The sequence below is a fragment of the Cotesia glomerata genome, linkage group LG5, assembly GCF_020080835.1.
Source record: "Cotesia glomerata isolate CgM1 linkage group LG5, MPM_Cglom_v2.3, whole genome shotgun sequence".
Taxonomy (NCBI): domain Eukaryota; kingdom Metazoa; phylum Arthropoda; class Insecta; order Hymenoptera; family Braconidae; genus Cotesia; species Cotesia glomerata.
This window is the reverse complement of record NC_058162.1, coordinates 26,133,582-26,159,531: the sequence shown is the minus strand read 5'-3', so window position 1 is coordinate 26,159,531 and position 25,950 is coordinate 26,133,582. Positions and strand designations below refer to the sequence as shown.

Below are 25,950 nucleotides of genomic sequence, written 5' to 3'. Positions count from 1 at the left end.
TCCTTAATTAATCAAAAGTTTTTAATTAATAAATTAATAAATTTTTTTTAAAATTACATTAAAATTATTTTTTTTTTTTTGAATTATTAAGACCACAAATTTAATACAAAAATTAAAAATTATTAAATAAAAAATTTTCAAATTAAGCTTTTATTAAAAATAAAAGTCAAGTTTATTTTTTGTGAAATAAATTAAAAAAATTATATTTTTAATAAAAAGCTTAAACAAAAATTTCACACGAATTAAAATGAAAATAAATATTAAAATATACAAAATATAAGACCTTAAATTTATCAAATATTAATATTGGTAAAAACTTTTAATGTTACTTATTGCTCTGGCTTTAAATTTAGTATGACGTGTACATCATATAAAAAAATCTTCGTCTATAATTAAAGATACAATATAATAATATAAAAATGCTTAGACTACTGCGGCTCGGTAGCTGTCTGAGCTAAAATACTGTCGAGCTTCTTGGCGAGAGCTTGTATTGAGCTTTGGGATAGTTTGCTCTTCATGTGAGTTTTTGTCCCAAAGAGCCGTTTTATCTTGTTGGTTCTTTTGTTAACTTTAGCTAATTTAGCAGCCTTTGTGGTGAAGTCGATGAGTCGCTTGAATTTTTTTGAACTCATCGAATCATACTCCTCGTATATGGTCTCTAGGGTGTTGTGAGTCAGGTTTTTTATATTCTTATCCAAGTAGTACGCTTTACGTTGGGCGTCTGTTTCGGAAGTTGAGTATGAGCGTTTTTTTGGCCGTGAATTGCATCTGAAATGTATAATTGTTTATTTTTAAAAATAATTTGTAAATTGTAATCAATAAAAAATTAAATTATTAATTTTAAGATGAAAAATCTATATTAAATTTAAGGTCATTGCAAAGGTCTTGATTTGAATTCATGCCTTTTCAAGAATTCATTTCATTCTCACCAATAAATCAATTTATTATGATAAGTATTTAGGCTGCATTCAAAAATGCTCTATCTCTAGATACATAATTAAAAAATGACCTTGTATCTTGTGAACGATTGACATTTTTAAAGATATAAGCTCATCCTGATGTTACACTCATCGAGACCTTTCATTTGAGTACCCACATCAATTTTTCATATATTTATATATATTCATGTATTTAACAAATACCATATATATAAAACATATTAAAAATACCATGTGGGTACTTAAATAAAAGGTCTCAATGAGTGTAACATCAAAATGAGTTTATATCTTTAAAATTGTCAAATATTAATGAAATTACCTTGTATCTTGTAAACTATTGACATTTTTAAAGATATAAACTCATCCCGACATTACGCTTATTGAAACCTTTCATTTGAGTACCCACATCAATTTTTCATATATTTTATATATTTATATATATATGAATAGATGAAAAATATATCAAAATGCATGTGAGTACTCTAATGAAAGCTCTCGATGAGAGCAACATCAAAATGAGTTTATATCTTAAAAAATTTCAATAATTAAGAAATGACATTGTATCTTGTGAATGATTGACATTTTTAAAGATATAAGCTCATCCCGATGTTACACTCATCGAGACCTTTCATTCAAGTACCCACATCAATTTTTCATATATTTTATATATTTATATATTTAACAAATACCATATATATAAAATATATTAAAAATACCATGTGGGTACTTAAATAAAAGGTCTCAATGAGTGTAACATCAAAATGAGTTTATATCTTAAAAAATGTCAATAATTAAGAAATTACATTATATCTTGTGAAATATCGACATTTTTAAAGATATAAGCTCATCCCGATGTTATACTCATCAGGACCTTTCATTTGAGTACCCACATCAATTTTTCATATATTTTATATATTTATATATATTACATATATGTATATATGAAAAATATATGAAAAATGCATGTGGGTACTCAAATGAAAGCTCTTGATGAGTGTAACATCAGGATGAGTTTACATCTTTAAAATTTTCAATAATAATGAAATTACCTTGTATCTTGTAAACTATTGACATTTTTAAAGATATAAACTCATCCCGACATTAAGCTTATTGAAACCTTCTCATTTGAGTACCCACATCATTTTTCATATATTTTATATATTTATATATATGAATATATGAAAAATATATCAAAATGCATGTGAGTACTCTAATGAAAGCTCTCGATGAGAGTAACATCAAAATGAGTTTATATCTTAAAAAATGTCAATAATTAAGAAATGACATAGTATCTTGTGAATGATTGACATTTTTAAAGATATAAGCTCATACCGATGTTACACTCATCAAGACTTATTTGAGTACCCACATCAATTTTTCATATATTTATATATATTCATGTATTTAACAAATACCATATATATAAAACATATTAAAAATACCATGTGGGTACTTAAATAAAAGGTCTCAATGAGTGTAACATCAAAATGAGTTTATATCTTTAAAATTGTCAATAATTAAGAAATTACCTTGTATCTTGTAAACTATTGACATTTTTAAAGATATAAACTCATCCCGACATTACGCTTATTGAAACCTTTCATTTGAGTACCCACATCAATTTTTCATATATTTTATATATTTATATATATATGAATAGATGAAAAATATATCAAAATGCATGTGAGTACTCTAATGAAAGCTCTCGATGAGAGTAACATCGAAATGAGTTTATATCTTAAAAATGTCAATAATTAAGAAATGACATTGTATCTGTGAATGATTGGACATTTTTAAAGATATAAGCTCATCCCTGATGTTGCACTCATCAAGACTTTTTTCATTTGAGTACTCACATCAATTTTCATATATTTTATATATTTATATATTTAACAAATACCATATATATAAAATATATTAAAAATACCATGTGGGTACTTAAATAAAAGGTCTCAATGAGTGTAACATCAAAATGAGTTTATATCTTAAAAAATGTCAATAATTAAGAAATTACATTATATCTTGTGAAATATCGACATTTTTAAAGATATAAGCTCATCCCGATAAAGTTACATTTATCAAGACCTTTTATTTATGTAGCCACATCGATTTTTCATGTATTTTATATATTTATATATATTACATGTATGTATATATGAAAAATATATCAAAATGCATGTGGGTACTCAAATGAAAGCTCTTGATGAGTGTAACATCAGGATGAGTTTACATCTTTAAAATTTTCAATAATAAAGAAATTACCTTGTATCTTAGGCTTATTGACATTTTTAAAGATATAAACCTCATCCCGACATTGCTTATTGAAACCTTTCATTTGAGTACCCACATCAATTTTTCATATATTTTATATATTTATATATATATGAATATATGAAAAATATATCAAAATGCATGTGAGTACTCTAATGAAAGCTCTCGATGAGAGTAACATCAAAATGAGTTTATATCTTAAAAAATGTCAATAATTAAGAAATGACATTGTATATCGTGAATGATTGACATTTTTAAAGATATAAGCTCATCCCGATGTTACACTCATCAAGACTTTTCATTTGAGTACCCACATCAATTTTTCATATATTTTATATATTTTCCAAATACCATATATATAAAATATATTAAAAATACCATGTGGGTACTCTAATGAAAGCTCTCGATGAGAGCAACATCGAAATGAGTTTATATCTTAAAAAATGTCAATAATTAAGAAATGACATAGTATCTTGTGAATGATTGACATTTTTAAAGATATAAGCTCATACCGATGTTACACTCATCAAGACTTTTTATTTGAGTACCCACATCAATTTTTCATATATTTATATAATACATATTATATATATGTATTTATGAAAAATATATCAATAATGCATGTGGGTACTCAAATGATAGGTCTTGATGAGTGTATCATCGGGATGAGCTTGAATCTATAAAAATGTCAATATTTAAAAAAGTACAGTGCAATTTAACAAAAGTCATTATTTAATAAAATATTAAAAAAGAAAATAATCTAGTAATTAATTATTTGTTAATTTTAAAAAAACATGACTCTAAAATTTTTAAAAGCTTCTTAAGGTTGAATTTTTCAAATAAATAAGTCTTAATAATTTACAATAATTTATCTTTTAAAAAAAATTGCAAATGTCAAATGTCTCTAAATTTTAGTATCATTGTACAAAAATTACCTTCTATTAAGTCCTGGAGTTGGTGCTGGTGGATTAGATGAACCTCGAGTCCTTAAAGAATATCGAGCTGAGCTTGCGTCAACACTCAAGCTTTCCATACTAGCAACTACTGCCGGCAAATTTTCCTCACATTCCATTTCTTTTTTACTAAAAAAAATAAAACTAATTAATTAATTTCAAAAATTAAAACTGATACTTTATTTAATAAAAAAACATTTAAGAAATAATAAAAAAAAATTTACACCTACAAATTTTTAAAGTATCTTTTTTATAAAATTAATGAAACTAAAATTAGCCGACAGTGAAAAAAAATTTTTTTTTTATTAATTGAATTAGCAAACAATAAATATTTTTAAAAAATTGCACATATAGTTTTTCAAATTTTTAACATGTGGAATTTTTTTTTAATAATTTTATTAATAAAAAAAAATTCTGAAGATTTTCAGCTGTTTGCTAATTTTATTTCAATCTAAAATTATCAGATATTTATAATATTTATAATAATTGTTATAAAACACTATACAAATGCAAATATAATAAAAACTAACCTTTCTTTTTGATCCTCAGCCATAATTACAGTCAAATTATCCTTTAATAAAATCTCTGTAGTTAAAAAATAAATTAAAAGTTCAATAAATAAGTAATTAAAAATTACATTCTTTAAATTAAAGTAGCGTTTTTATTAAATATAAACTGCCAGTTAAATAATTTGTTGACATTAATATCCTAATCTACGCTGATAAACGCAAACAGTGAAAAGTGAAATGAAAAACGAGGCCCTCTGTCGCTAATTTAAAAAAATATAAAAATTTACTTACAAGATAATTTTTAATAATTATTAAAAAATAATTAAAAATTTTAAAAAATCCAAAAAATTATAAACTAAAAAATTATTTATTAATTTTTTAAATTTTCCAAAATAAAAAATGCTTTTGCAAAAAAAATAAACAATAAAACAATAAAATTTTCTTAAATAAATAATAATAATTATAATTTATAAATTATAAACTCAAAATTAATTTTAAAAACAAAAGAAAACTTTAAAAATAAAAAAAAATGTCTGCGCATGCGCAAAATGTTACTTTTTGCGCATGCGCAAAAAGAACTTTTGAAAGAACCCGCCAGTTGGCGGTAGTGTAGCTTCAGTCGTGTGGGTGCAGTCTGCGCTCGAGGCGCACGTTCGCCTTACTCAGCTGTTATTAATTATTTAACACTTAAATATCCATGGACAGAATATTCCTGTCTTTCTAAAACAATACTTACATTTAAAACTAAAATAAAATAAAATGTTATCGCCGTAGCAGCATGAAACTGGGTGTACCGCGGAGCAAAGCTTACGGGCTGAAACCAGGGCTCATTGCGTGTAAATTAATAATTGACGGCGTCTGTTGATATTTTATTTTTTATTATCTAGTTACTAGTTATTAACGTGCTGTTGAATTTTTAAATCGTTATATACTTGTCATACTTTGTATATTTAAATACGCCACTGTGTCTTATGTATCAATAATTGACTTGTTATCAATAATCTAAAAAAAATCGTTGGATATAAAAAAAAACATAAAAAGTCGCCACGAGGAATAACGAGGTATTTTGTCACATCCCTTCTCTTTATAAACTCATTTATACTTGCATATAAATACGCCACATATATATAATTTAGTGGAATAAAAAAATAAAAACAGCATTAGCGCCTTCACTGACACTAAAATTTTCTCTTTCACTGTCTAATGTCTTTTTTTATTAATTATTACAATATGTACTTATTATTTATTAATATTTATTATTTAAATTTTAAAAATTAAGTTTTATTAATTGCAAAAAAATAATTTTTTTTAATTAAATTTTAATAAAAAATTTTTTTCTAATTAAATTTAATTATTTTTTTTCATATTCAGTTTATTTAAATTATTTTGATAATTTTTTTGTAAATTAAATTTTAATAAAATTATTTTGATAATTTTTTTTTCATTAAACTTTAATGAAAAAGTTGTAAAAAAAAATTTTTTTTATTAAATTTCAATAAAAAATTTAATTATTTTTTTTTCATATTCAGTTTATTTCAATTATTTTGATCATTTTTTTTTAAATTAAATTTTAATGAAAAAGTTAAAAAAAAAAATTTTTTTTTAATTTAATTCTAATGAAAAAAAATTTTCTTAATTAAATTTTAATAAAAAATTTAATTATTTTTTTTTCATATTCAGCTTATTTAAATTATTTTGATAATTTTTTTAAAAATAATTGTGATAATTTTTTTTTAATTAAATTTTAATAAAATTTTTTTTATAATTTTTTTTTTTTAATAAAATTATTTTGATATTTTTTTTTGATTAAATCTTAATAAACTTATTTTGGTTATTTTTTTTTATAATTAAATTTTAATAAAATTATCTTAATAATTTTTTATTAAATTAAATTTTATATTAAAAATAATTTATTTTTTTATTTAGATTCATTTTATTTAAATTTATTAATTAAAACCAGAGTAATTATTTATCAGCTGTCCTGATTATAAATGAAGATATTTAAATAGTGAATTACAAACTATTTAATTACTGATAGACATTTACAATAAAAGCTGCGCGAACTTTTTTTTTTTTTCTTTTTTATTAAACCGTGCCAATTGGTTGTTGCTAATGCAAGGCGTGTTCTTATAATATTAAATATATATATCCACATAAATCTACACTCACATTAAAATTTTATTTTTTGATATAAAATTGGTGTGATAAATTTTCCATAAATAAATTAATATTATTTAAATAAGTGATACATAAATAGTAAAAAAATAAAAGTCTAAAGTCCATGGATATTTATTGCAAATACGAATAATTAATAAATTTTTTCAGCTACAGGAAATGCAGACTGAGTTGATGTACCGAAAACCAATGATAACAACACGCGGAATGTCGTCGTTAAACACGAGTGTCCACCGTCTGAAGAGAGAGTCTCCGAAAGACTCGAGAGAAACAATTCACTCGGGGCATTTTATGGTCTCGGATTTTGAAGCCGAGGCTCAGGATGACGAAGACGAGCTTGCTGTACCAGTACCTGAGGAGGAGGCTGTGAGAAATACAACAATAGCACCAGTGGGTCTCGCTCCGGAAAAATTAATGCCGAAATCTTTGATTGAAAATTCATTAAATAAATTATTTCAGTGCATGTCATTGGCTTACAGGTGAGAAAATTTTAATTTAAAAATTTATTTCTTAAGGAAGTTCGAGCGTAACTAATGAGTCAAAATAATGTTGAAATTTTTTTTAATTTTAGTCTTCCCAATATTCGTAAAAATTCTTTGTTTTAATTTAAAATAATTTAAACAATTTAATAATTGATGATTTTTACTTATTTAATAAAGTAAAGTAATAAAATGACTTTGGTATTTATTACTTGCCGGAATAAATAAACAGATTTAGCATTAGCGCGTTTGATTATACCCATAACAGAGACGTGGATGAGTGTGTGAGTTAAACATTTCTCTCTCTGTAACTATATTTATATCCTTTTGTTTTTTCTCAGCTGTTGACGCGATGTTGTCAAATCTTTATTCGAATAAATGGCTGACGATAAACCAGTTACAAACATAAAATTTAACTTTAAATATTTCAAAAATTATATCGGTAATGTATTATTATTAAATTGTTTTTATATTTTGCAATAATCCAAGTTTTGCGTGTATAGTTTTTTATCCGTTAAAGTTGGGAGGTTAATATTGAAATAAATAATTAAAGTCTCGACAAAAGTTTGTCCGCCATAAGAGCCCGTGTTTAAGGAGATAAAATATGTGATTTTTAAAATTTAATATCTAAGTAACTAAACGGTGAATCTTTTTTAAATTTTGGGATTAGATAAATTACGTATTTATTTATACATATACTTAATTTCAAAGCTCAAAGTTGAAAATTATTTTTTACATTAGATTCGCTCGAACTTCCTTAATATTTTATTTAATAAGAGATATTTTTTTTTGGTTTGATATCGAAATATTATTTAAAAATAATTTTTAAAATTATCTCCGGACTTTGATCTCATCTAAATTACTTACTCAATTTAAGTAATACTTTTTATTTAAATTACTATTATTTTTATAAAAAGTATTCAGATGTAATACAGTTGAAAAAAGAAAAAAATAAAATGCACGATTATAGAACTAAAGTTTTATAAAAAGGGGAAGGAACAACCACGTGTTGCTTTAAATATACTTACGTAATTATTGGTGGTCAATGAACGCAATACTTTTTTTTTTTTTTATTTATTTTATATTTTATTTTAGCACTCGGAGGATTTATTTAGCTGTTGATATTTTTTTTAGATGATTGTAAAAAAAAAAAAAAATCAAAGAGTATGTAGGCTTAGTGGCGTAATGCATTTGATAATAGACGATTGAATTTAATGAGTAGAGAGAACATTGAGAACTTTAACATCAACATTACAATTGAACGCAAGTGACGTTACGTCTTTTAAATTTTTATTTATAAATAATCAATGGTATTTATAAATTGTTTTTTATTTTTATTTATCTATTTTAAATATTTTATTAGCAACCTTGCAGTCACTATGTGACTGCCGTGACTTGTTGAACTATAAATAGATAAAATTTTGTTTTATTAAATAAATAATTTTCTTAAAGTGTACTGTACTTTATTAAATATTGACGTTTTTGAAGATATAAGCTCATTCTGATGTTACACTCATCAAGAGCTTTCATTTGAGTACCCACATGCATTTTTGATATATTTTTCATATATGCATATATATAAAATATATAAATATATGAAAAATTGATGAAGGTACTCAAATGAAAGGTCTTGATGAATGTAACATCAGGATGAGCTTATATCTTTAAAAATGTCAATAGTTCACAAGATACAAGGTCATTTTTTAATTATTGATCATTTTAAAAATGTAAGCTCATCCTGATGTTACACTCATCAAGACCTTTCATTTGAGTACCCACATTAATTTTTCATATATTTTATATATTTATATATATCATATATATGTATATATAAAAAATATATAAAAAATGCATGTGGGTACTCAAATGAAAGGTCTCGATGCGTGTAGCATCAGAATGAGTTTATATCTTTAATAATGTCAATAGTTCACAAGATACAAGGTCATTTCTTAATTATCGATAATTTTAAAGATGTAAGCTCATCCTGATGTTACACTCATCAAGAGCTTTCATTTGAGTACCTACATGCATTTTTGATATATTTCTCATATATACATATATATATAATATATATAAAAATATGAAAAATTGATGTGGGTACTCAAATGAAAGGTCTTGATGAGTATAACATCGGGATGAGCTTATATCTTCAAAAATGTCAATATTTCACAAGATACTAGGTCATTTCTTAATTATTGACATTTTTTAAGATATAAACTCATTTCGATGTTACACTCATCGAAACCTTTTATTTAAGTACCCACATGGAATTTTTTATATATTTTATATATATGGTATTTGTGAAATATATAAATATATAAAATATATGAAAAATTAATGTGGGTACTCAAATGAAAGGTCTTGATGAGTGTAACATCGGGATGAGCTTATATCCTTAAAAATATCAATAGTTCACAAGATACAATGTCATTTCTTAATTATATGTATCTAGAAATAGAGCATTTTTTAATGCAGCCTAAGTACTTATCATAAATTGATTATTGGTGAGGATTATATAAAACCATTAAAAGGCATTTTATCATATAAATACACTGGCCACAAAATTTTGCTTATTCTCTTAATAAAATAGATAATTATCAAGCCAATTTTTTAAAAATTTATTTAGTCGTCTATTTAAATTAAAACAAATATATTGTTTTTTATCGAACAAAAAATTAGTGGTTAGACCACGTGCGATAAACAATTCAATGAATGATGTCATTATCGCTTTAAAAATACGCACGTGGTTAATAGTAATTTTATCATATAAATTAATGTTTATTTTTATCGTTATAACTTAATTTATTCCTTTAAAAAAATTAGAATTTTTTAAATAAAATTTTTAAGTAGTTTGTAGATTGTGTGATATGGAAAAATTAATTACGAGTATTTAAGTACAAGGGATTATCTTTATCAAGATTCAAGGCTGACATTTGTAACGTCATCAGATAGTTAATGAGCATTTATCGATAAGCAACGAAATCAAGCCTCCGTCCACGCCTTCATTTTTTTTATAGTTTGTTTTCTTTTCGATTAGAATTTTAAAATCACCATTGACCTATGACACGGTTGTAATTCAGAGTAAATTATTTTTTAATTTTATTTTACCAGGAAATGGATTTTATTTTATTTTATTACAAAATGCACTGTCATATTTTATTAGTTTATAACTTGTGTCTTAGAAGAATAATTATTATTATTATTTTTACTTTGAATTTTTCATTTTTCTCAATATTTTATTAAGTCTTGCATTATCGCGACAAACAATTTTATCTGATGATAAGGATTTATCGAACGACTTGGCTCTAAAATTAAGTCTAGAAATCTTAGGAGCTAAATTTAATATTAAATAATTATTTATATTTAATTATCAATAATATTTACGGGTACCTCAGCTGAAAATAATAACTATCTATCTTTATTAATAATATTTACTTAATTAAATTATGTTTAAAAGTAAAATTTTATTTATTGAAAAAATTAATTAAATATTTTTTAATTTAAAAATAAAATTCTATTTTTTTTTATTTAATTAAAAAATCTATAAATAATTAAAAAAAAAAGCTTTAATGATATTTTGCAATCGTAATAATTTTTTATCCGGTTAAAAAAATTAATCGATTTTTTTAAAAGTTTTTTAATTTTTAAAATTAATTTTTTATTAGATTTTTAATTAACGTAATCATTAATTTCTATTTCGTAAATTTTTGTAGATAAAAATAAATTTATTTTTAACTCTACAATAGTTAATTATATTTATGCATTATTAAAAAATGTAACTTGTACTTAGAGTGGTTGAAATTATTTGTAAAAAAATGAACTATAAAAAAATTTCTAATTTAAATCCGTAATTTTAAAAAATTAAAATTTTAAAATAATTGTGGTGACTTTAGAAATAAGTTGGCATAATTATTTTTTTTTAGAAAAATAATACCGTACAATTTAATAAAATACGATAAGATAATTTATAAAAAATTTTATTGACGTCTATTTGTTAAATGACAAAAAAAGAGTGAATAAATATTTTAATTCCGAGTAATGAGGAAAATACTTATGACTCGAGTAAAGTAAAGCTGGAGTTAATTGAAAAAAATTAAATACAATTGATCGATTGATCTTAAAATAATAAGCAATTAAAGATAGTATAAAAAAGCATGTAATCTTTTTGAAAATTACTGTCAATTAGTTCAGTAAATTTTTATTTTTAAATAATTATTTACTAGTGGATTAGTAATAAGTGTTTAAGTTTAAAAAAAAATTTAATATTTATTTAAATAATGGAATTTGTTGTAGACAGAAGTTAACATCACCTAAGTGGAATCGATTTAAAGGAATACGGCTAAGATGGAAAGACAAGATAAGATTGAATAATGTTATCTGGAGATGTTGGCATATGCAATGTAAGTCTTAAATTATTTTTGTTATTATTATTAATTAATTCTTAAAAATTTAGAGCATGAAATATTGTTATAATAATAATAATAATCACAATGATAACAATAATTTTTAGAAATAAATATTTTTAAAAAATTAATGTGACAGATTATTATTATTATTATTATAAAATATTGAAAGTAACAATGGCAATAACAATAATAATAATAATGATAACTAGCAACCTCGCAGTCACTATGTGACTGCCGTGACTTGTGAACTATAAATAAATAAAATTTTGCTTCATTAAATAATGACTTTGGTTAAACTGCACTGTACTTTTTTAACTATTGACATTTTTAAAGAAATAAGCTCATCCCGATGTTATACTCATCAAGAGATTTCATTTGAGTACCCACTCGCATTTTTGATATATTTTTGATAAATACATATTTATAATATATATGTAAATATATAAAATATATAAAAAATTGATGTGGGTACTCAAATGAAAGGTATTGATGAATGTAACATCGGGATGAGCTTATATCTTTAAAAATGTCAATAGTTCACAAGATACGAGGTGATTTCTTAATTATTGACATTTTTTAAGATATAAACTCATTTTGATGTTACACTCATCGAGAGCTTTCATTTAAGTACCCACATACATTTTTGATATATTTTTCATATATACATATATCTAAATATATATAAATATATGAAAAATTGATGTGGGTACTCAAATGAAAGGTCTCGATGAGTGTAATGTCAAAGTGAGCTTATATCTTTAAAAATATCAATCATTCGCAAGATACAAGGTAATTTCTTAATTATTGACATTTTTTAAGATATAAACTCATTTTGATGTTACACTAATCGAGAGCTTTCATTTAAGTACCCACATGGCATTTTTTATATATTATATTATATATATATATATATATATATATATATATATATATATATATATATATATTGGGGTGTGCCAAAATGTAACTTCCGTGGAGAACCTTTTAAAATTGGAATTTTAAGTTCCACTTTTAACAGCAGCTGTGTTTGGGCATTTCCTGAGATATTTCGGAGTGAGAGAATTCATTTGATTATTTATAGAATTTTTAACAGGAGATTTAATTGGGCACTTCCGGCCAAATTTTGAATTTTCACCGGAAATGCCTAAACTAAGTTTCTGTTAAAAAATTCTATGAAAATCAAATAATTTGTCCCACCCCAAAATATCTCAGGGAATGCCCAAACACAGCCCCTTTTAAAAGCGGAACTCAAAATTCCAATTTTAAAAGGTTTTCCACGGGAGTTACATTTTGACACACCCTAATATATATATATATATATATATATATATATATATATATATATATATATATATATATATATATATATATGTTATTTGTGAAATATATAAAATATATGAAAAATTGATGTGGGTACTCAAATGAACGGTCTCCATGAGTGTAACATCAGGATGAGCTTATATCTCTAAAAATGTCAATAGTTCACAAGATATTGGGTCATTTATTAATTATTGACATTTTTTAAGATATAAACTCATTTCGATGTTACATTTATTGAGACTTTTCATTTAAGTACCCACATGGCATTTCTGATATATTTTTCATATATACATATATATATAATATATATAAATATATAAAATATATGAAAAATTGATGTGAGTACTCAAATGAAAGGTCTCGAAGAGTGTAACATCAGGATGAGCTTATGTCTTTAAAAATGTCAATCATTCACAAGATACAATGTCATTTCTTAATTATTGACATTTTTTAAGATATAAACTCATTTTGATGTTGCTCTCATCGAGAGCTTTCATTTAAGTACCCACATACATTTTTAATATATTTTTCATATATACATATATATAAAATATATAAATATATAAAATATATGAAAAATTGATGTGGGTACTCAAATGAATGGTCTCGATGAGTGTTATGTCAAAGTGAGCTTATATCTTTAAAAATGTCAATCATTCACAAGATACAAGGTAATTTCTTAATTATTGACATTTTTTAAGATATAAACTCATTTTGATGTTACACTCATCGAGAGCTTTCATTTAAGTACCCACACGGCATTTTTTATATATTATATTATATATATATGTTATTTGTGAAATATATAAATATATGAAAAATTGATGTGGGTACTCAAATGAAAGGTTTCGATGAGTGTAACATCAGGATGAGCTTATGTTTTTGAAAATGTCTATCTTTCACAAGATATAAGGTAATTTCTTAATTATGTATCTAGAGAAAGAGCATTTTCGAATGCAGCCTAAATTCTTATCATCATCAATTGACTATTGGTGAGAATGATATAAAATCTTAAAAAGGCACAACTCTCGGTCAAGACCTTTCTAATGATACCAAATTTAACCATAACAACCCATTTTATCTTATAAATACACTTGCCACAAAATTTTGCTTATTCTCTCAATAATATAGATGATGATAATAATAATAATAACGATGATTTGTAGGAATAAATATTTTAAAACAGTAATAATAATTATAATAATAGTTGATATCATTGTAATTGGATTAACTAGAGTAATAAAATGAATAACTGAGAAAATAATTAACTAAAAATAAAAATTGGATAAGTTTAAAATAAGCGGTCGAGTTAAAGATAAGAAAATAATGCGAAGAGTTAAAGTTATATCTTTAATTTTTAAAAATTATTTTTTTTTATTTTACTAATAAGACATATAAATTACAAGATGTCAATAAAAGCAAACACGCTTTAACCACGTGTTGAATCATTCTCTTATGAAATATCGTTACTTATTTTCATAACTCATCATAAATATGACTATTATTATTATTGTAACTACTACATTTAATCTACAATTTAATTCTTAACTTAAACTTTCTTTAATCAGTTAACATCGCGATATCATCCAAACTATTTCATAAGTCCTGTAAGTCATTGTATTTTTAATTTGTCTTGAAGTAACAGTACTAATAAAAAAAAAAGAGTTATTATTCATATTATAAATATAATAAAGTCAAAAACTAGAGTAAAGTAATTAAACAAGTGTAAATATTTATTTATAAAAAAAAAAAAATATTTTTTGGTGATAAAAAAAATTATTTTTAAGGGATACAATTTTTATTTATTTATTATTAATTTAATTTAAATTTAAATAATGTAAAAAAAAAAGGTATTAATTTTATAAATTTATCATTGCAGTTATATTAAAACAAAATACTTTGGTGTGTCAATTTGCATCACCTCTGGATGTTGATACTCACAATAAACCTGAAGTAAGTATTTAATAATACAATAATATAACACTTGCAACAATAATCGAGTACAGACAGTTTCAATTAAAAGAAACTCTACATAGATATCACGTTCTAATTATATCGTGTCTGGCTTCGTAAAGTTTCTTCACATTTTACAATCATTTATCATAATAAAAATCAGTGGAAATTTTTAAAAATTTTTCTGCTGTACAATTATTATTATTGTTAATTATTTTATTTATATTTATCTTTATCAGGCTGTGGTGCTCGAGGGCAAATACTGGAAGCGAAAACTCGCGGCTGTTACGGCTGAGTATAAAAAATGGCGCATGTTTTATCGAAACAAAATTCTGGGATGGACCAACAAGGATGGGATGGTAATTTAATTTTTTCACGTAGAAAAATTAGATTAGAAGTACTTGATCGAGAAAAATAATTTTTGAATTATGGTTTTAAGAATCTTTTTAAGTGAATATAAAAATTAATTTATTAAAATTTTGAAGTCTTACTAGCAAGCAGTCACTACGTGACTGCCAAAAATTAAGGATTGTAAATAAGAAAATTTAGACTTGATGATTTTTTGATATTTATGACACTATACATAGTCTGGGTACTTTTTAAATAAATTTTACAAATAATAGTGCTATCACAGGATCAATTACTAATAATTTAATGGACAAATGTCACGGAACAAATTTATAGAACCAACAAACTATTAAAAACTCCTCAAAAAACTTTAAATAAAAAATTGACTACTAAAAAATATATTAAACTAAAAGGCACTAATTCTTATGAAGACCTTTCTGATGATACCAAATTAAACTACAAAAATTCCTTTAAAAATAATAATATGCTCATCGGAAAATTTTCCTTATTCTCTCAATTATTTAAATTATAAATGACTATCGCTGAAAAAATATCAAACCCAATTAACGATAAAGATATACCCGTTAAAAATTTTTTTTAGTCTCTTAATTATATTAATTAATTTTTGACAACTAACCACATTGACATGTACAAAACAAAATAAATAAATAAACAATTTTTGTTTATCGCGAAATTCTAATCTATTTCTAACTACTTCGAAAAGTTATCATAATGAATGAACTATTTTAGAAAAGGAAATGAAATATTTTAAATGCACTAATTCAAGTCTTCTTTCCAATGATCCTAAATTTAATTTAAAAAACTCATCATATAAGTACACCAAAGACAAAATTATAGAAATTAGCACCCTAGCAGTCACTATGTGACTGTCGTGATTTTTGAATTATAAATAAAGAAATTTTGCTTTTTGAAAAAATGATTTTTGTTAAATTGCACTGTACATTCTTAAATATTGACATTTTTAAAGATATAAGCTCATTCCGATGTTACACTCATCAAGAGCTTTCATTTGAGTACCCAAATGCATTTTTGATATATTTTTCATATATAAATATATATAATATATATAAATATATAAAATATATGAAAAATTGATGTGGGTACTCAAATAAAAGGTCTTGATGAGTGTAATATCAGGATGAGCTTATATCTTTAAAAATGTCAATAGTTCACAAGATACAAGGTCATTTCTTAATTATTAACATTTTTCAAGATATAAACTCATTTTGATGTTACACTCATCAAGAGCTTTTATTTGAGTACCCACATGCATTTTGATATATTTTTCATATATACATATATATAATATATAAAATATATAAATATATGAAAAATTGATGTGGGTACTCTAATGAAAGGTCTCGATCAGTGTATCATCGGGATGAGCTTATATCTTTAAAAATGTCAATAGTTGACAAGAAACAATGTAATTTCTTAATTATTGACATTTTTTAAGTTATAAATTCATTTTGATGTTACACTCATCAAGAGCTTTCATTTGAGTACCCACATGCATTTTGATATATTTTTCGTATATACATATATATAAATATATGAAATATATGAAAAATTGATGTGGGTACTCAAATGAAAAGTCTCGATGAGTGTAACATCGGGATGAGCTTATATCTTTAAAAATGTCAATAGTTCACAAGATACAAGGTCATTTCTTAATTATTAACATTTTTCAAGATATAAACTCATTTTGATGTTACACTCATCAAGAGCTTTTATTTGAGTACCCACATGCATTTTGATATATTTTTCATATATACATATATATAATATATAAAATATATAAATATATGAAAAATTGATGTGGGTACTCTAATGAAAGGTCTCGATCAGTGTAACATCGGGATGAGCTTATATCTTTAAAAATGTCAATAGTTCACAAGATACAAGGTCATTTCTTAATTATTGACATTTTTCAAGATATAAACTCATTATGATGTTACACTCATCAAGAGCTTTCATTTGAGTACCCGCATGGATTTTGATATATTTTTCATATATTTGTATATATAATATAAATAAATATATAAAATATATGAAAAATTGATAGGGGTACTCAAATGAAAGGTCTTGATGAGTATAACACCGCGATGAGCTTAAATCTTCACAAATGTCAATAGTTCTCAAGTTACAAAGTCATTTCTTAATTATGATTCACAATAAATATAATAAAAATTCTTCCAGTTGGAGTCAATGGATATGTTAGATTGGGACACCGGTGGAATGACACCATCATCTTGTTTTTCTGGGAGCATGATTTCACACGGCGGAGTGAGTGGTATGCAAGGCCCGGATAGTATGATGGTCGATGAAGATTACATGGATTTAATGACAGACACATTGTTCTCAACAATAACTGCCAACCAGCCGTATCATTTTCCTGACACTCGTGAAATCGGTATTTTATTTACTAAAAAATCTTAAAAAAATTCTCCAATATATAATTAATTATTAATTTATTAATTATTAATTAATTATCAATTAATTAATTAATTATTAATTAATTAATTATTAATTTATTAATTATTAATTAATTAATTAATTAATTAATTTTAATTAATTAATTAATTTTTAATTATTAATTAATTTTTAATTATTAATTAATTTTTAATTAATTTATTAATTAATTTATTAATTAATTTATTAATTAATTTATTAATTAATTTATTGATTAATCAATTCATTTATTTATTCATTATTAATTAAATATTCATTATTAATTAAACTTCAATATTTCTAGCAAGAGGAGCGAGTCTCGCCGATTTTATCCAACCAAGTCTCGGACCGCTGCAGCCGAATCTGGACGACTTTATGGACACTCTGGAGCCTCTGCAAGAATTTTTAAACTCAAAACTCCCACCAGTGCCCGAAGAAGAGGACATTTTCCGAAACGGGGCTCTCAACAGCAATTACTCGGACAATTACTCCGAGTTAATGGCGTCTATGAATCAAATCAACCAGGTAGCTCAATTATCGGAAGCTTCTAATGACGTCGCGGTCCAACAATCGTTGCGTCAAGAGCAAAGCGACTTGCAGAGCCTCCAGTACACCGCTAAAATTTACACCCAGCCGCAAGACTACCGCGGGAACGTCGTCGACTCGTACTCCAGCCGCCAGCCCTACGAGAGTCAGAGTCCCTTGAAGGAAAAATCCCGGGGAAGATCTACCAATCGCAACCGCGTGATCCAGCAAACGTTTAATCAAAACTCGCAAGTTATTTATCAAACTCCTTCACGCAGTTACAATTCTCAGGAGCTCCAGCCTCTGCTTAATACCAACAGCCAAGCTATCAATTTAAATTCAAGTCAAATTACCATGGACAGTGTCAACCTGGTCACTAATTTTTCTCTCCCTCAAGAGTCACAGCCTCAGCAGCGCGTCTTACGGCCCATGCCGCAAATTTCTGATCCGTTTAAGATAGTGCCTCAGACTTACAAATTACCTACCACGACTCTAGCTTCTTCTTCGAGCTCTTCTACTTCTTCTTCGTCACAGTCATACAATCAGTACAAATATAAGGTAATTGTACTATTTTTAATAAATTTTTCAAGCAATTTTAAAATAATTTCTAAAGGTTCTGATTTTTAATTTTTGTTAATTTTAATAAAAATAAAATTGTTGGCTTAAAAAAATTTTTCAATTTTTTTTGGACTTTTATTGGAGCAAAAAATTATCTAAGACTTGAAAATTATTTTTTATTTTATAAAATAATTATTTTTTTAGTTAAATTAATCAAGATTACAATTTTTCCACAATTTTGAAATAAATTATTTAAATTTTTGATTTTACGCCGAAAATATTGGTCCTATAAAAAAATTTTTTAAACAAAAGTTCAAAATTTAATTTTGTTAAAAAAAAATTTCTTATGATTTTTTTCTTAAGATCAATAAAAAATTCGTAATTTCAAAATTAATTATTAAAATTTTTGGTGATTATAAAAATCTTAATTTTTTAAATTACGGCTTTTTTAATGGTCCTAAGAAGGAATTATAAGAGAATTTTTTTTTTTTAATTGAATTTTGAACAACTTTTGGTTGAAAAATATTTTTTAGAATTTTTTGTTTAGATATTTGAGTTAAAAATTGATTTTTAGTCTAAATTTTAAAATTGAAAAATAAAAAATTAATTTTTTATATTGATGTAAAAATTTTAATTAAAATTCTAGAGTAAAAATTGAAAAATAAATTTTTTACTATAATAATAAAAACTAGCAACCATGCAGTCACTATGTGACTGCCTTAACTTGTGAACTATAAATAAATGAAATTTTGCTTCATTAAATAATGGTTTTTGTTAAATTGCACTGTATTTTCTTAAATATTGAGATTTTTAGAGACATAAGCTCATCCTGATGTTACACTCATCAAGACCTTTCATTTAAGTACCCACATGTATTTTTGATATATTTCTCATATATACATATATATATAATATATATAAATATATGAAAAATTCATGTGGGTACTCAAATGAAAGGTCTTGATGAGTGTAACATCGGAATGAGTTTATATCTTTAAAAATGTCAATAGTTCACGAGATACAATGTCATTTCTTAATTATTGACATTTTTTAAGATATAAACTCATTTTGATGTTGCTCTCATCGAGAGCTTTCATTTAAGTACCCACATACATTTTTAATATATTTTTCATATATACATATATATAAAATATATAAATATATAAAATATATGAAAAATTAATGTGGGTACTCAAATGAAAGGTCTCGATGAGTGTAACATCGAGATGAGCTTATATCTTAAAAAATGTCAATATTTCACAAGATACAAGGTAATTTCTTAATTATTGACATTTTTTAAGAAATAAACTAATTTTGATGTTACACTCATCAAGAGCTTTCATTTAAGTACCTACATGCATTTTTGATATATTTTTCATATATACATATATACATATATATAAATATATAAAATATATGAAAAATTAATGTGGGTACTCAAATGAAAGGTCTCGATGAGTGTAACATCGAGATGAGCTTATATCTTAAAAAATGTCAATATTTCACAAGATGCAAGGTAATTTCTTAATTATTGACATTTTTTAAGTTATAAACTCATTTCGATGTTACTCTCATCGAGACCTTTCATTTAAGTACCCACATGGCATTTTTTATATATTTTATATATATTGTATTTATGAAATATATAAATATATAAAATATATGAAAAATTGATGTGGGTACTCAAATGAAAGGTCTTAATGAATATAACATCAGGATGAGCTTATATCTTCAAAAACATCAATATTTCTAAAGATACAGTGTCATTTCTTAATTATGTATCAAAAAAAAATTTTTTTTACAGTGTAATTCAAAAGTCGCAGCCCAACCAGTGACAGTCACCGTCTCCTCAACAAACCCATCTCAACCGCACATATTACTGCAATGCAAGCCATCAGGTCTGGACCTATCAACATCTCTCCCCCCTCAAAAAATAATTCCCCGCCCAACCGGTGGTTGTTCCTCAACTCCGGAAAAAGAGGACATATTTGCAGTGCCAAAGTACCAGATGAAGGCTCGGAATCGTTCACGGAGCAGCTCGGCGCTGTCAGTCACCAGAAATCACCCGGCGCCTTTGGTATCAGCAGTGAGCGACCCAGCATTGAACATCAACAACAACGTCCTGCTGGCCCACCTGTTGACCAACAACACGACCGGGTTGTACACAGTGACCAGCGGCCCGGAGAAAATTATCACGACTGTGTCCAACCCGACGATGAACAACCCGGGTATTAAAAATATCCTTCCCATTAACATGCTGCCGAGCAATCCTGGGGTCAGTGTGCAGACTCTGGCAACTCCAGCAGGACAATCAGGACAATCTGCGATTCAACGCGGGTTGACGAACCCAATTCTTTCTGGCGTGAACCAAAGCCCGAGTCCCAGTCAAGTGCCAAGTCAGCAGCAGAACAGTCCCGGGTCTCCAAATGATTCTTCTGCTCACAGTCCCCAAGCTTTGAGCATAAGTCCTCTTCACAGTCCCATGAGCATCGGCAGTCCTCTGTCGCCCTCTAGGATTTATGTTAAAGGAGAGTCCAGCGAGCGGGGACAGTACAAAGAGTCTCGGCGCGTTGGACACATTCACGCTGAACAAAAACGGAGGTATAATATTAAAAATGGATTTGATACTCTTCATAGTCTTATTCCGCAGCTGAACCAGAATCCTAATGCTAAGCTCAGTAAAGCTGCCATGCTGCAAAAAGGCGCGGAGTATATTAGGCAGCTGAGGAGCGAGAGGAATTTGTTGAAAGAAGAAATGGATAGCTTGAGGCAGGAAATTGATTCTCTTAATACTTCTATTAGGTAGGAATTTTTTTAATTAATTTTGAACCTGTGCTACCTTAATTAAATTAATGTAATATTGGAATAGTAGAACAGTAGCAACCTTGCAGTCACTACGAAATTTCCGTGAAATTTTGGGTTATTGAATAATGACTTTTGGTAAATTGCACTGTACTTTCTTAAATATTGACGTTTTTAAATATATAAGCTCATCTTGACGTTACGCTCATTAAGAGCTTTCATTTGAGTACCCACATGCATTTTTCATATATTTTTGATATTTACATATATGCAATGTATATAAATATATAAAATATATGAAAAATTAATGTGGGTACTCAAATGGAAGGTCTCGATGAGTGTAATGTCGAAATGAGCTTATATCTTTAAAAATGTCAATATTTCACAAGATACAAGGTAATTTCTTAATTATTGACATTTTTTAAGATATAAGCTCATCTTGATGTTACGTTCATCGAGATCTTTCATTTGAGTACCCACATGTATTTTTGATATATTTTTCATATATACATATATAACATATATAAATATATATAAAATATATGAAAAATTGATGTAGGTACTCAAATGAAAGGTCTTGTTGAGTGTAACATCGGGATGAGCTTATATCTTAAAAAATATCAGTAATTCGTAAAATACAAAGTCATTTCTTAATCATTGACATTTTTTAAAGATATAAACTCATTTTGTTGTTACACATATCAAGAGCTTTCATTTGAGTACCCACATCAATTTTTTATATATTTTATATATAGATAAATATGAAAAATATATTAAAAATGCATGTTGGTATTCAAATGAAAGCTCTTGATGAGTATAATATCGGGATGAGCTTATATCTTTAAAAATGTCAATAGCTCACGAGATACAAAGTCATTTCTTAATTATTGACATTTTTAAAGATATAAACTCATTTTGTTGTTACACACATCAAGAGCTTTCATTTGAGTACCCACATCAATTTTTTATATATTTTATATATGTATATATTTTATATATAGGTAAATATAAAAAATATATTAAAAATTGATGTGGGTACTCAAATAAAAGCTCTCGATGAGTATAATATCGGGATGAGCTTATATCTTTAAAAATGTCAATAGCTCACGAGATACAAAGTCATTTCTTAATTATTGACATTTTTAAAGATATAAACTGATTTCGATGTTCCACTCATCGAGAGCTTTCATTTGAGTACCCACATGCATTTTGATATATTTTTCATAAATATATATATAATATACATATATATATATATATATATATATATATATATATATATATATATATATATATATATAAATAAATATATTTTATTAATTTTATTTTTTTTTTTACAGTAATAGTCAGTCTCAATTACCTGCAACAGGAGCACCTGTATCTCGACAGAGATCTAATAAAATAAAGGAAATGTACGATGATTATGTCCGCAAACGTACTCAAGAAAATTGGAAATTTTGGATTGTTAGTATTTATTATTTTTCATTTGTATACCTACATAAATTTTTTTTATTTAAATTAATTTTTGTGTTTCAGTTCAGCAAAGTTTTGGAGTCATTGTTGATTTCATTTAATGGTACTGTATCAACTGCGAGTATCAATGATCTTTGTAGGAGTACTGTTATGTGGGCTGATCAATATTGTGCTCTTGTAGACCTTAGACCAGGTAATTTAATTTAATTTTTTATTTTTTTACTTATTTAATTAAAAAAAATTTTTTTTTAATATTTAAATATATAAAATTTTTATTAATTAAATAATTATAAAACAAAAGTCTAAAAAATTTAATTAATTAAAAAAAAATTTTTTTTTTTCAATAAATTTATTTTTAAAAAAATTTTAAATCATAAAAAAGATTTTCTTAAAATAATTCAACAATTTTTTATTTCATTTTTTCACTTATTTAATTAAAAAAATTTTTTTTTTAATATTCAAATATTTAAAATTTTTATTAATTAAATAATTATAAAAAATTTAATAAATAATTTTTAAAAAAATTTTTTTCATTAAATTTATTAATTAAAAAATTTCTAAATTAATCATTTTTATTTTTTTTTTTTTATTTTAATAAAACAAAAAAGTTTTTCTTAACATAATTTAACAATTTTTTATAATTTATCTTCAATTATTTAATTAAAAAAAATTTTTTTTTAATATTTAAAATTTTTATTAATTAAATAATTATAAAAAATTTAATAAATAATTAAAAAAAATATTTTTTTTCATTAAATTTATTTATTAAAAAATTTCTAAATTAATAAATTTTTTTGTTTTTTATTTTAATAAAACAAAAAAATTTTTCTTAAAATAATTGAACAATTTTTTATAATTTATCTTCACTTATTTAATTAAAAAAAAAATTTTTTTTAATATTTAAAATTTTTATTAATTAAATAATTATAAAAAATTTAATAAATAATTAAAAAAAAATTTTTTTTGCAATAAATTTATTAATTAAAAAATTTCTAAATTTAATTTCAGCTGTATTGAATTCATTAAGGTATCTCTGTACAGCAACAGACATACTAACAGACCCCGAGCGCTTACCTGAAGAAGCTCTAGCAGCTGTAAATCGTACAGACAAGCAAAAATCAACTCAACAATAAATGTCACCTTGATAAATATTATTTTACAATAAATAATAATATTATTGTCTTTCATTAATAAGTTTATTAAAACCATCGTGTATGGCACAAATTAATTGTTGACGAAAATCAAGTGCAATTGTTTAATCTCTCGTCACAATTAAAAGATAACACTAATTAATATTTTTAAAATCTAAGCGTGATAATTGAGAAGTTTTTAAATCTAAATTTTATTTTTTATTTCAATATATTATTTTTTTAACAATTTATCTTTTCAAACTTCTCAATAGTCAATCTTAATAATTGATATTTAATTGTTTTTTATAAAAAGGTACAAATTATATAATCAAAAGTATGGAAAGCTTAAAAATTTAAAATTTTTGGCCTCAACTTGCCGAAAAATAAGCTTTTTATAATTATATAATTAAAATTAAAGCGTTCCATACTTTGAACAAAAAAAATATATATACTTATGTAAATTATAAAATTAATATTAATCTAAGAGTACCTATAAGAAAATTGTTGAATATTTTTTATACCAATCGGCACTTGGAAAATATTTAAAAGCGGATGTCAAAAAAAGAAAAAAAAAATTTGCTATTAAATTTACAATTAAATGTAAAAATACTAATTAATAAACAGTTACTTATATTTGTTATATAAATTATTAAAATAATTATAAAGATATTTTATTATTTATTTATTGCTTGTAAAAAATTAAGCCTACTAACAAGGATGGATTTTTTTTAACAGTTCGTTAATTATTTATAAATATTTTAATAAAATTAATTATTAAATTATTCATCAATAATTTATATAAAATATCTTACAATTTTACAATCTTAATTTTGTTTAAAAATAAATTATTTTTTTATCATTCTAGGGACCACCAATGCACAGCCTTTGTCGAAATAAGACAATGCTAATTTTTTATAAAAAAAAAAAAAAAAAAAAATTACGTATATATTGTTATTAGGTTTTTGCAAAAAAACCGACTATTTTTTTTTATTTTTTTGAGTCGCGTGAAAAAATGTTAGTTTTTGATGTTCTAAGAGCTCTCTTCAAGGAATAGTTCAAAAAAAAATTTTTAATAAGTCGCTCCAAATTTTTTTCAATTTCAAAAATCGAATTTTTTTTTTTCTCGTTACGTCACAGTTTTATAGACCAAAAAAAAATAAGTTCCTAAAAGTTTCAGACCAAAATTAAAATTTTAAAAGGTCGCTCATAACTTTTTTTTCAATTTATTAGTGCATTTAGATTTTTTTGAGCGACCTTTTAATATTCAAATTAAAATTCCATGCATTTCTTTTTTTTTTTTTATTCAGTAAAATCAAAAGTTAGGTTCAGCAGCAATAAAAAGTTTTTCTCGACATTTATGGTACGTTGGTGACTATTTAATTGGATTAGCATTTTTTGATTTTGAAATTTAAAAAAAAATTATGAGCGACCATTCAAAATTTAAATTTTGAACTGAAACTTTCAGGAACTTATTTTTTTTTGGTCTGTAAAATTATGACGCAATGAGAGAAAAAATTAAAAAAAAAAAAAAAAAATTCGATTTTTGAAATTTAAAAAAATTTAGAGCGACCTCTTAAAAATGTTTTTTTTTTTAATACATCAAAAACTAACATTTTTTCACTCGAGACTTAAAAAAAA

The 25,950-nt window shown here is 24.5% G+C and overlaps 2 protein-coding genes across 2 annotated transcripts; one reads left to right on the top strand and one right to left on the bottom strand.

The window, feature by feature from the left end:
• Positions 1-305: 305 nt before the first annotated feature.
• On the bottom strand, positions 306-4,912 carry LOC123264708. Its single transcript, XM_044728137.1, has 3 exons — positions 4,693-4,912; positions 4,145-4,291; positions 306-768 (listed from the first exon to the last, which is right to left on the bottom strand). The coding sequence occupies exons 1-3, from the start codon at positions 4,713-4,715 to the stop codon at positions 429-431; spliced, it is 510 nt and encodes a 169-aa protein (XP_044584072.1). The 5' UTR covers positions 4,716-4,912; the 3' UTR covers positions 306-428.
• A 371-nt stretch (positions 4,913-5,283) lies between these two features.
• Positions 5,284-24,478, top strand: LOC123264707 (carbohydrate-responsive element-binding protein). The gene is made up of 11 exons (XM_044728136.1): positions 5,284-5,732; positions 6,997-7,325; positions 11,619-11,725; positions 14,931-15,004; positions 15,244-15,363; positions 17,573-17,786; positions 18,129-18,907; positions 20,712-21,709; positions 23,050-23,173; positions 23,246-23,375; positions 24,191-24,478. Exons 2-11 carry the CDS (start codon positions 7,006-7,008, stop codon positions 24,313-24,315), a joined length of 2,991 nt encoding a protein of 996 aa, XP_044584071.1. The 5' UTR covers positions 5,284-5,732; positions 6,997-7,005; the 3' UTR covers positions 24,316-24,478.
• The last annotated feature ends 1,472 nt before the right edge of the window (positions 24,479-25,950 follow it).

Excerpts from the sequence above, each read along its gene's own strand:
- LOC123264708 (XM_044728137.1), bottom strand. The coding sequence starts at position 4,715 with ATGGCTGAGGATCAAAAAGAAAG. Across the intron at positions 4,292-4,692 it reads GCTGAGGATCAAAAAGAAAG|TAAAAAAGAAATGGAATGTG; the intron begins GTTAGTTTTTAT and ends TATTTTTTTTAG. Across the intron at positions 769-4,144 it reads ACTCCAGGACTTAATAGAAG|ATGCAATTCACGGCCAAAAA; the intron begins GTAATTTTTGTA and ends TATACATTTCAG.
- LOC123264707 (XM_044728136.1), top strand. The coding sequence starts at position 7,006 with ATGCAGACTGAGTTGATGTACCGAAAACCAATGATAACAACACGCGGA. Across the intron at positions 17,787-18,128 it reads TCCTGACACTCGTGAAATCG|CAAGAGGAGCGAGTCTCGCC; the intron begins GTATTTTATTTA and ends CAATATTTCTAG. Across the intron at positions 21,710-23,049 it reads TCTCTTAATACTTCTATTAG|TAATAGTCAGTCTCAATTAC; the intron begins GTAGGAATTTTT and ends TTTTTTTTACAG.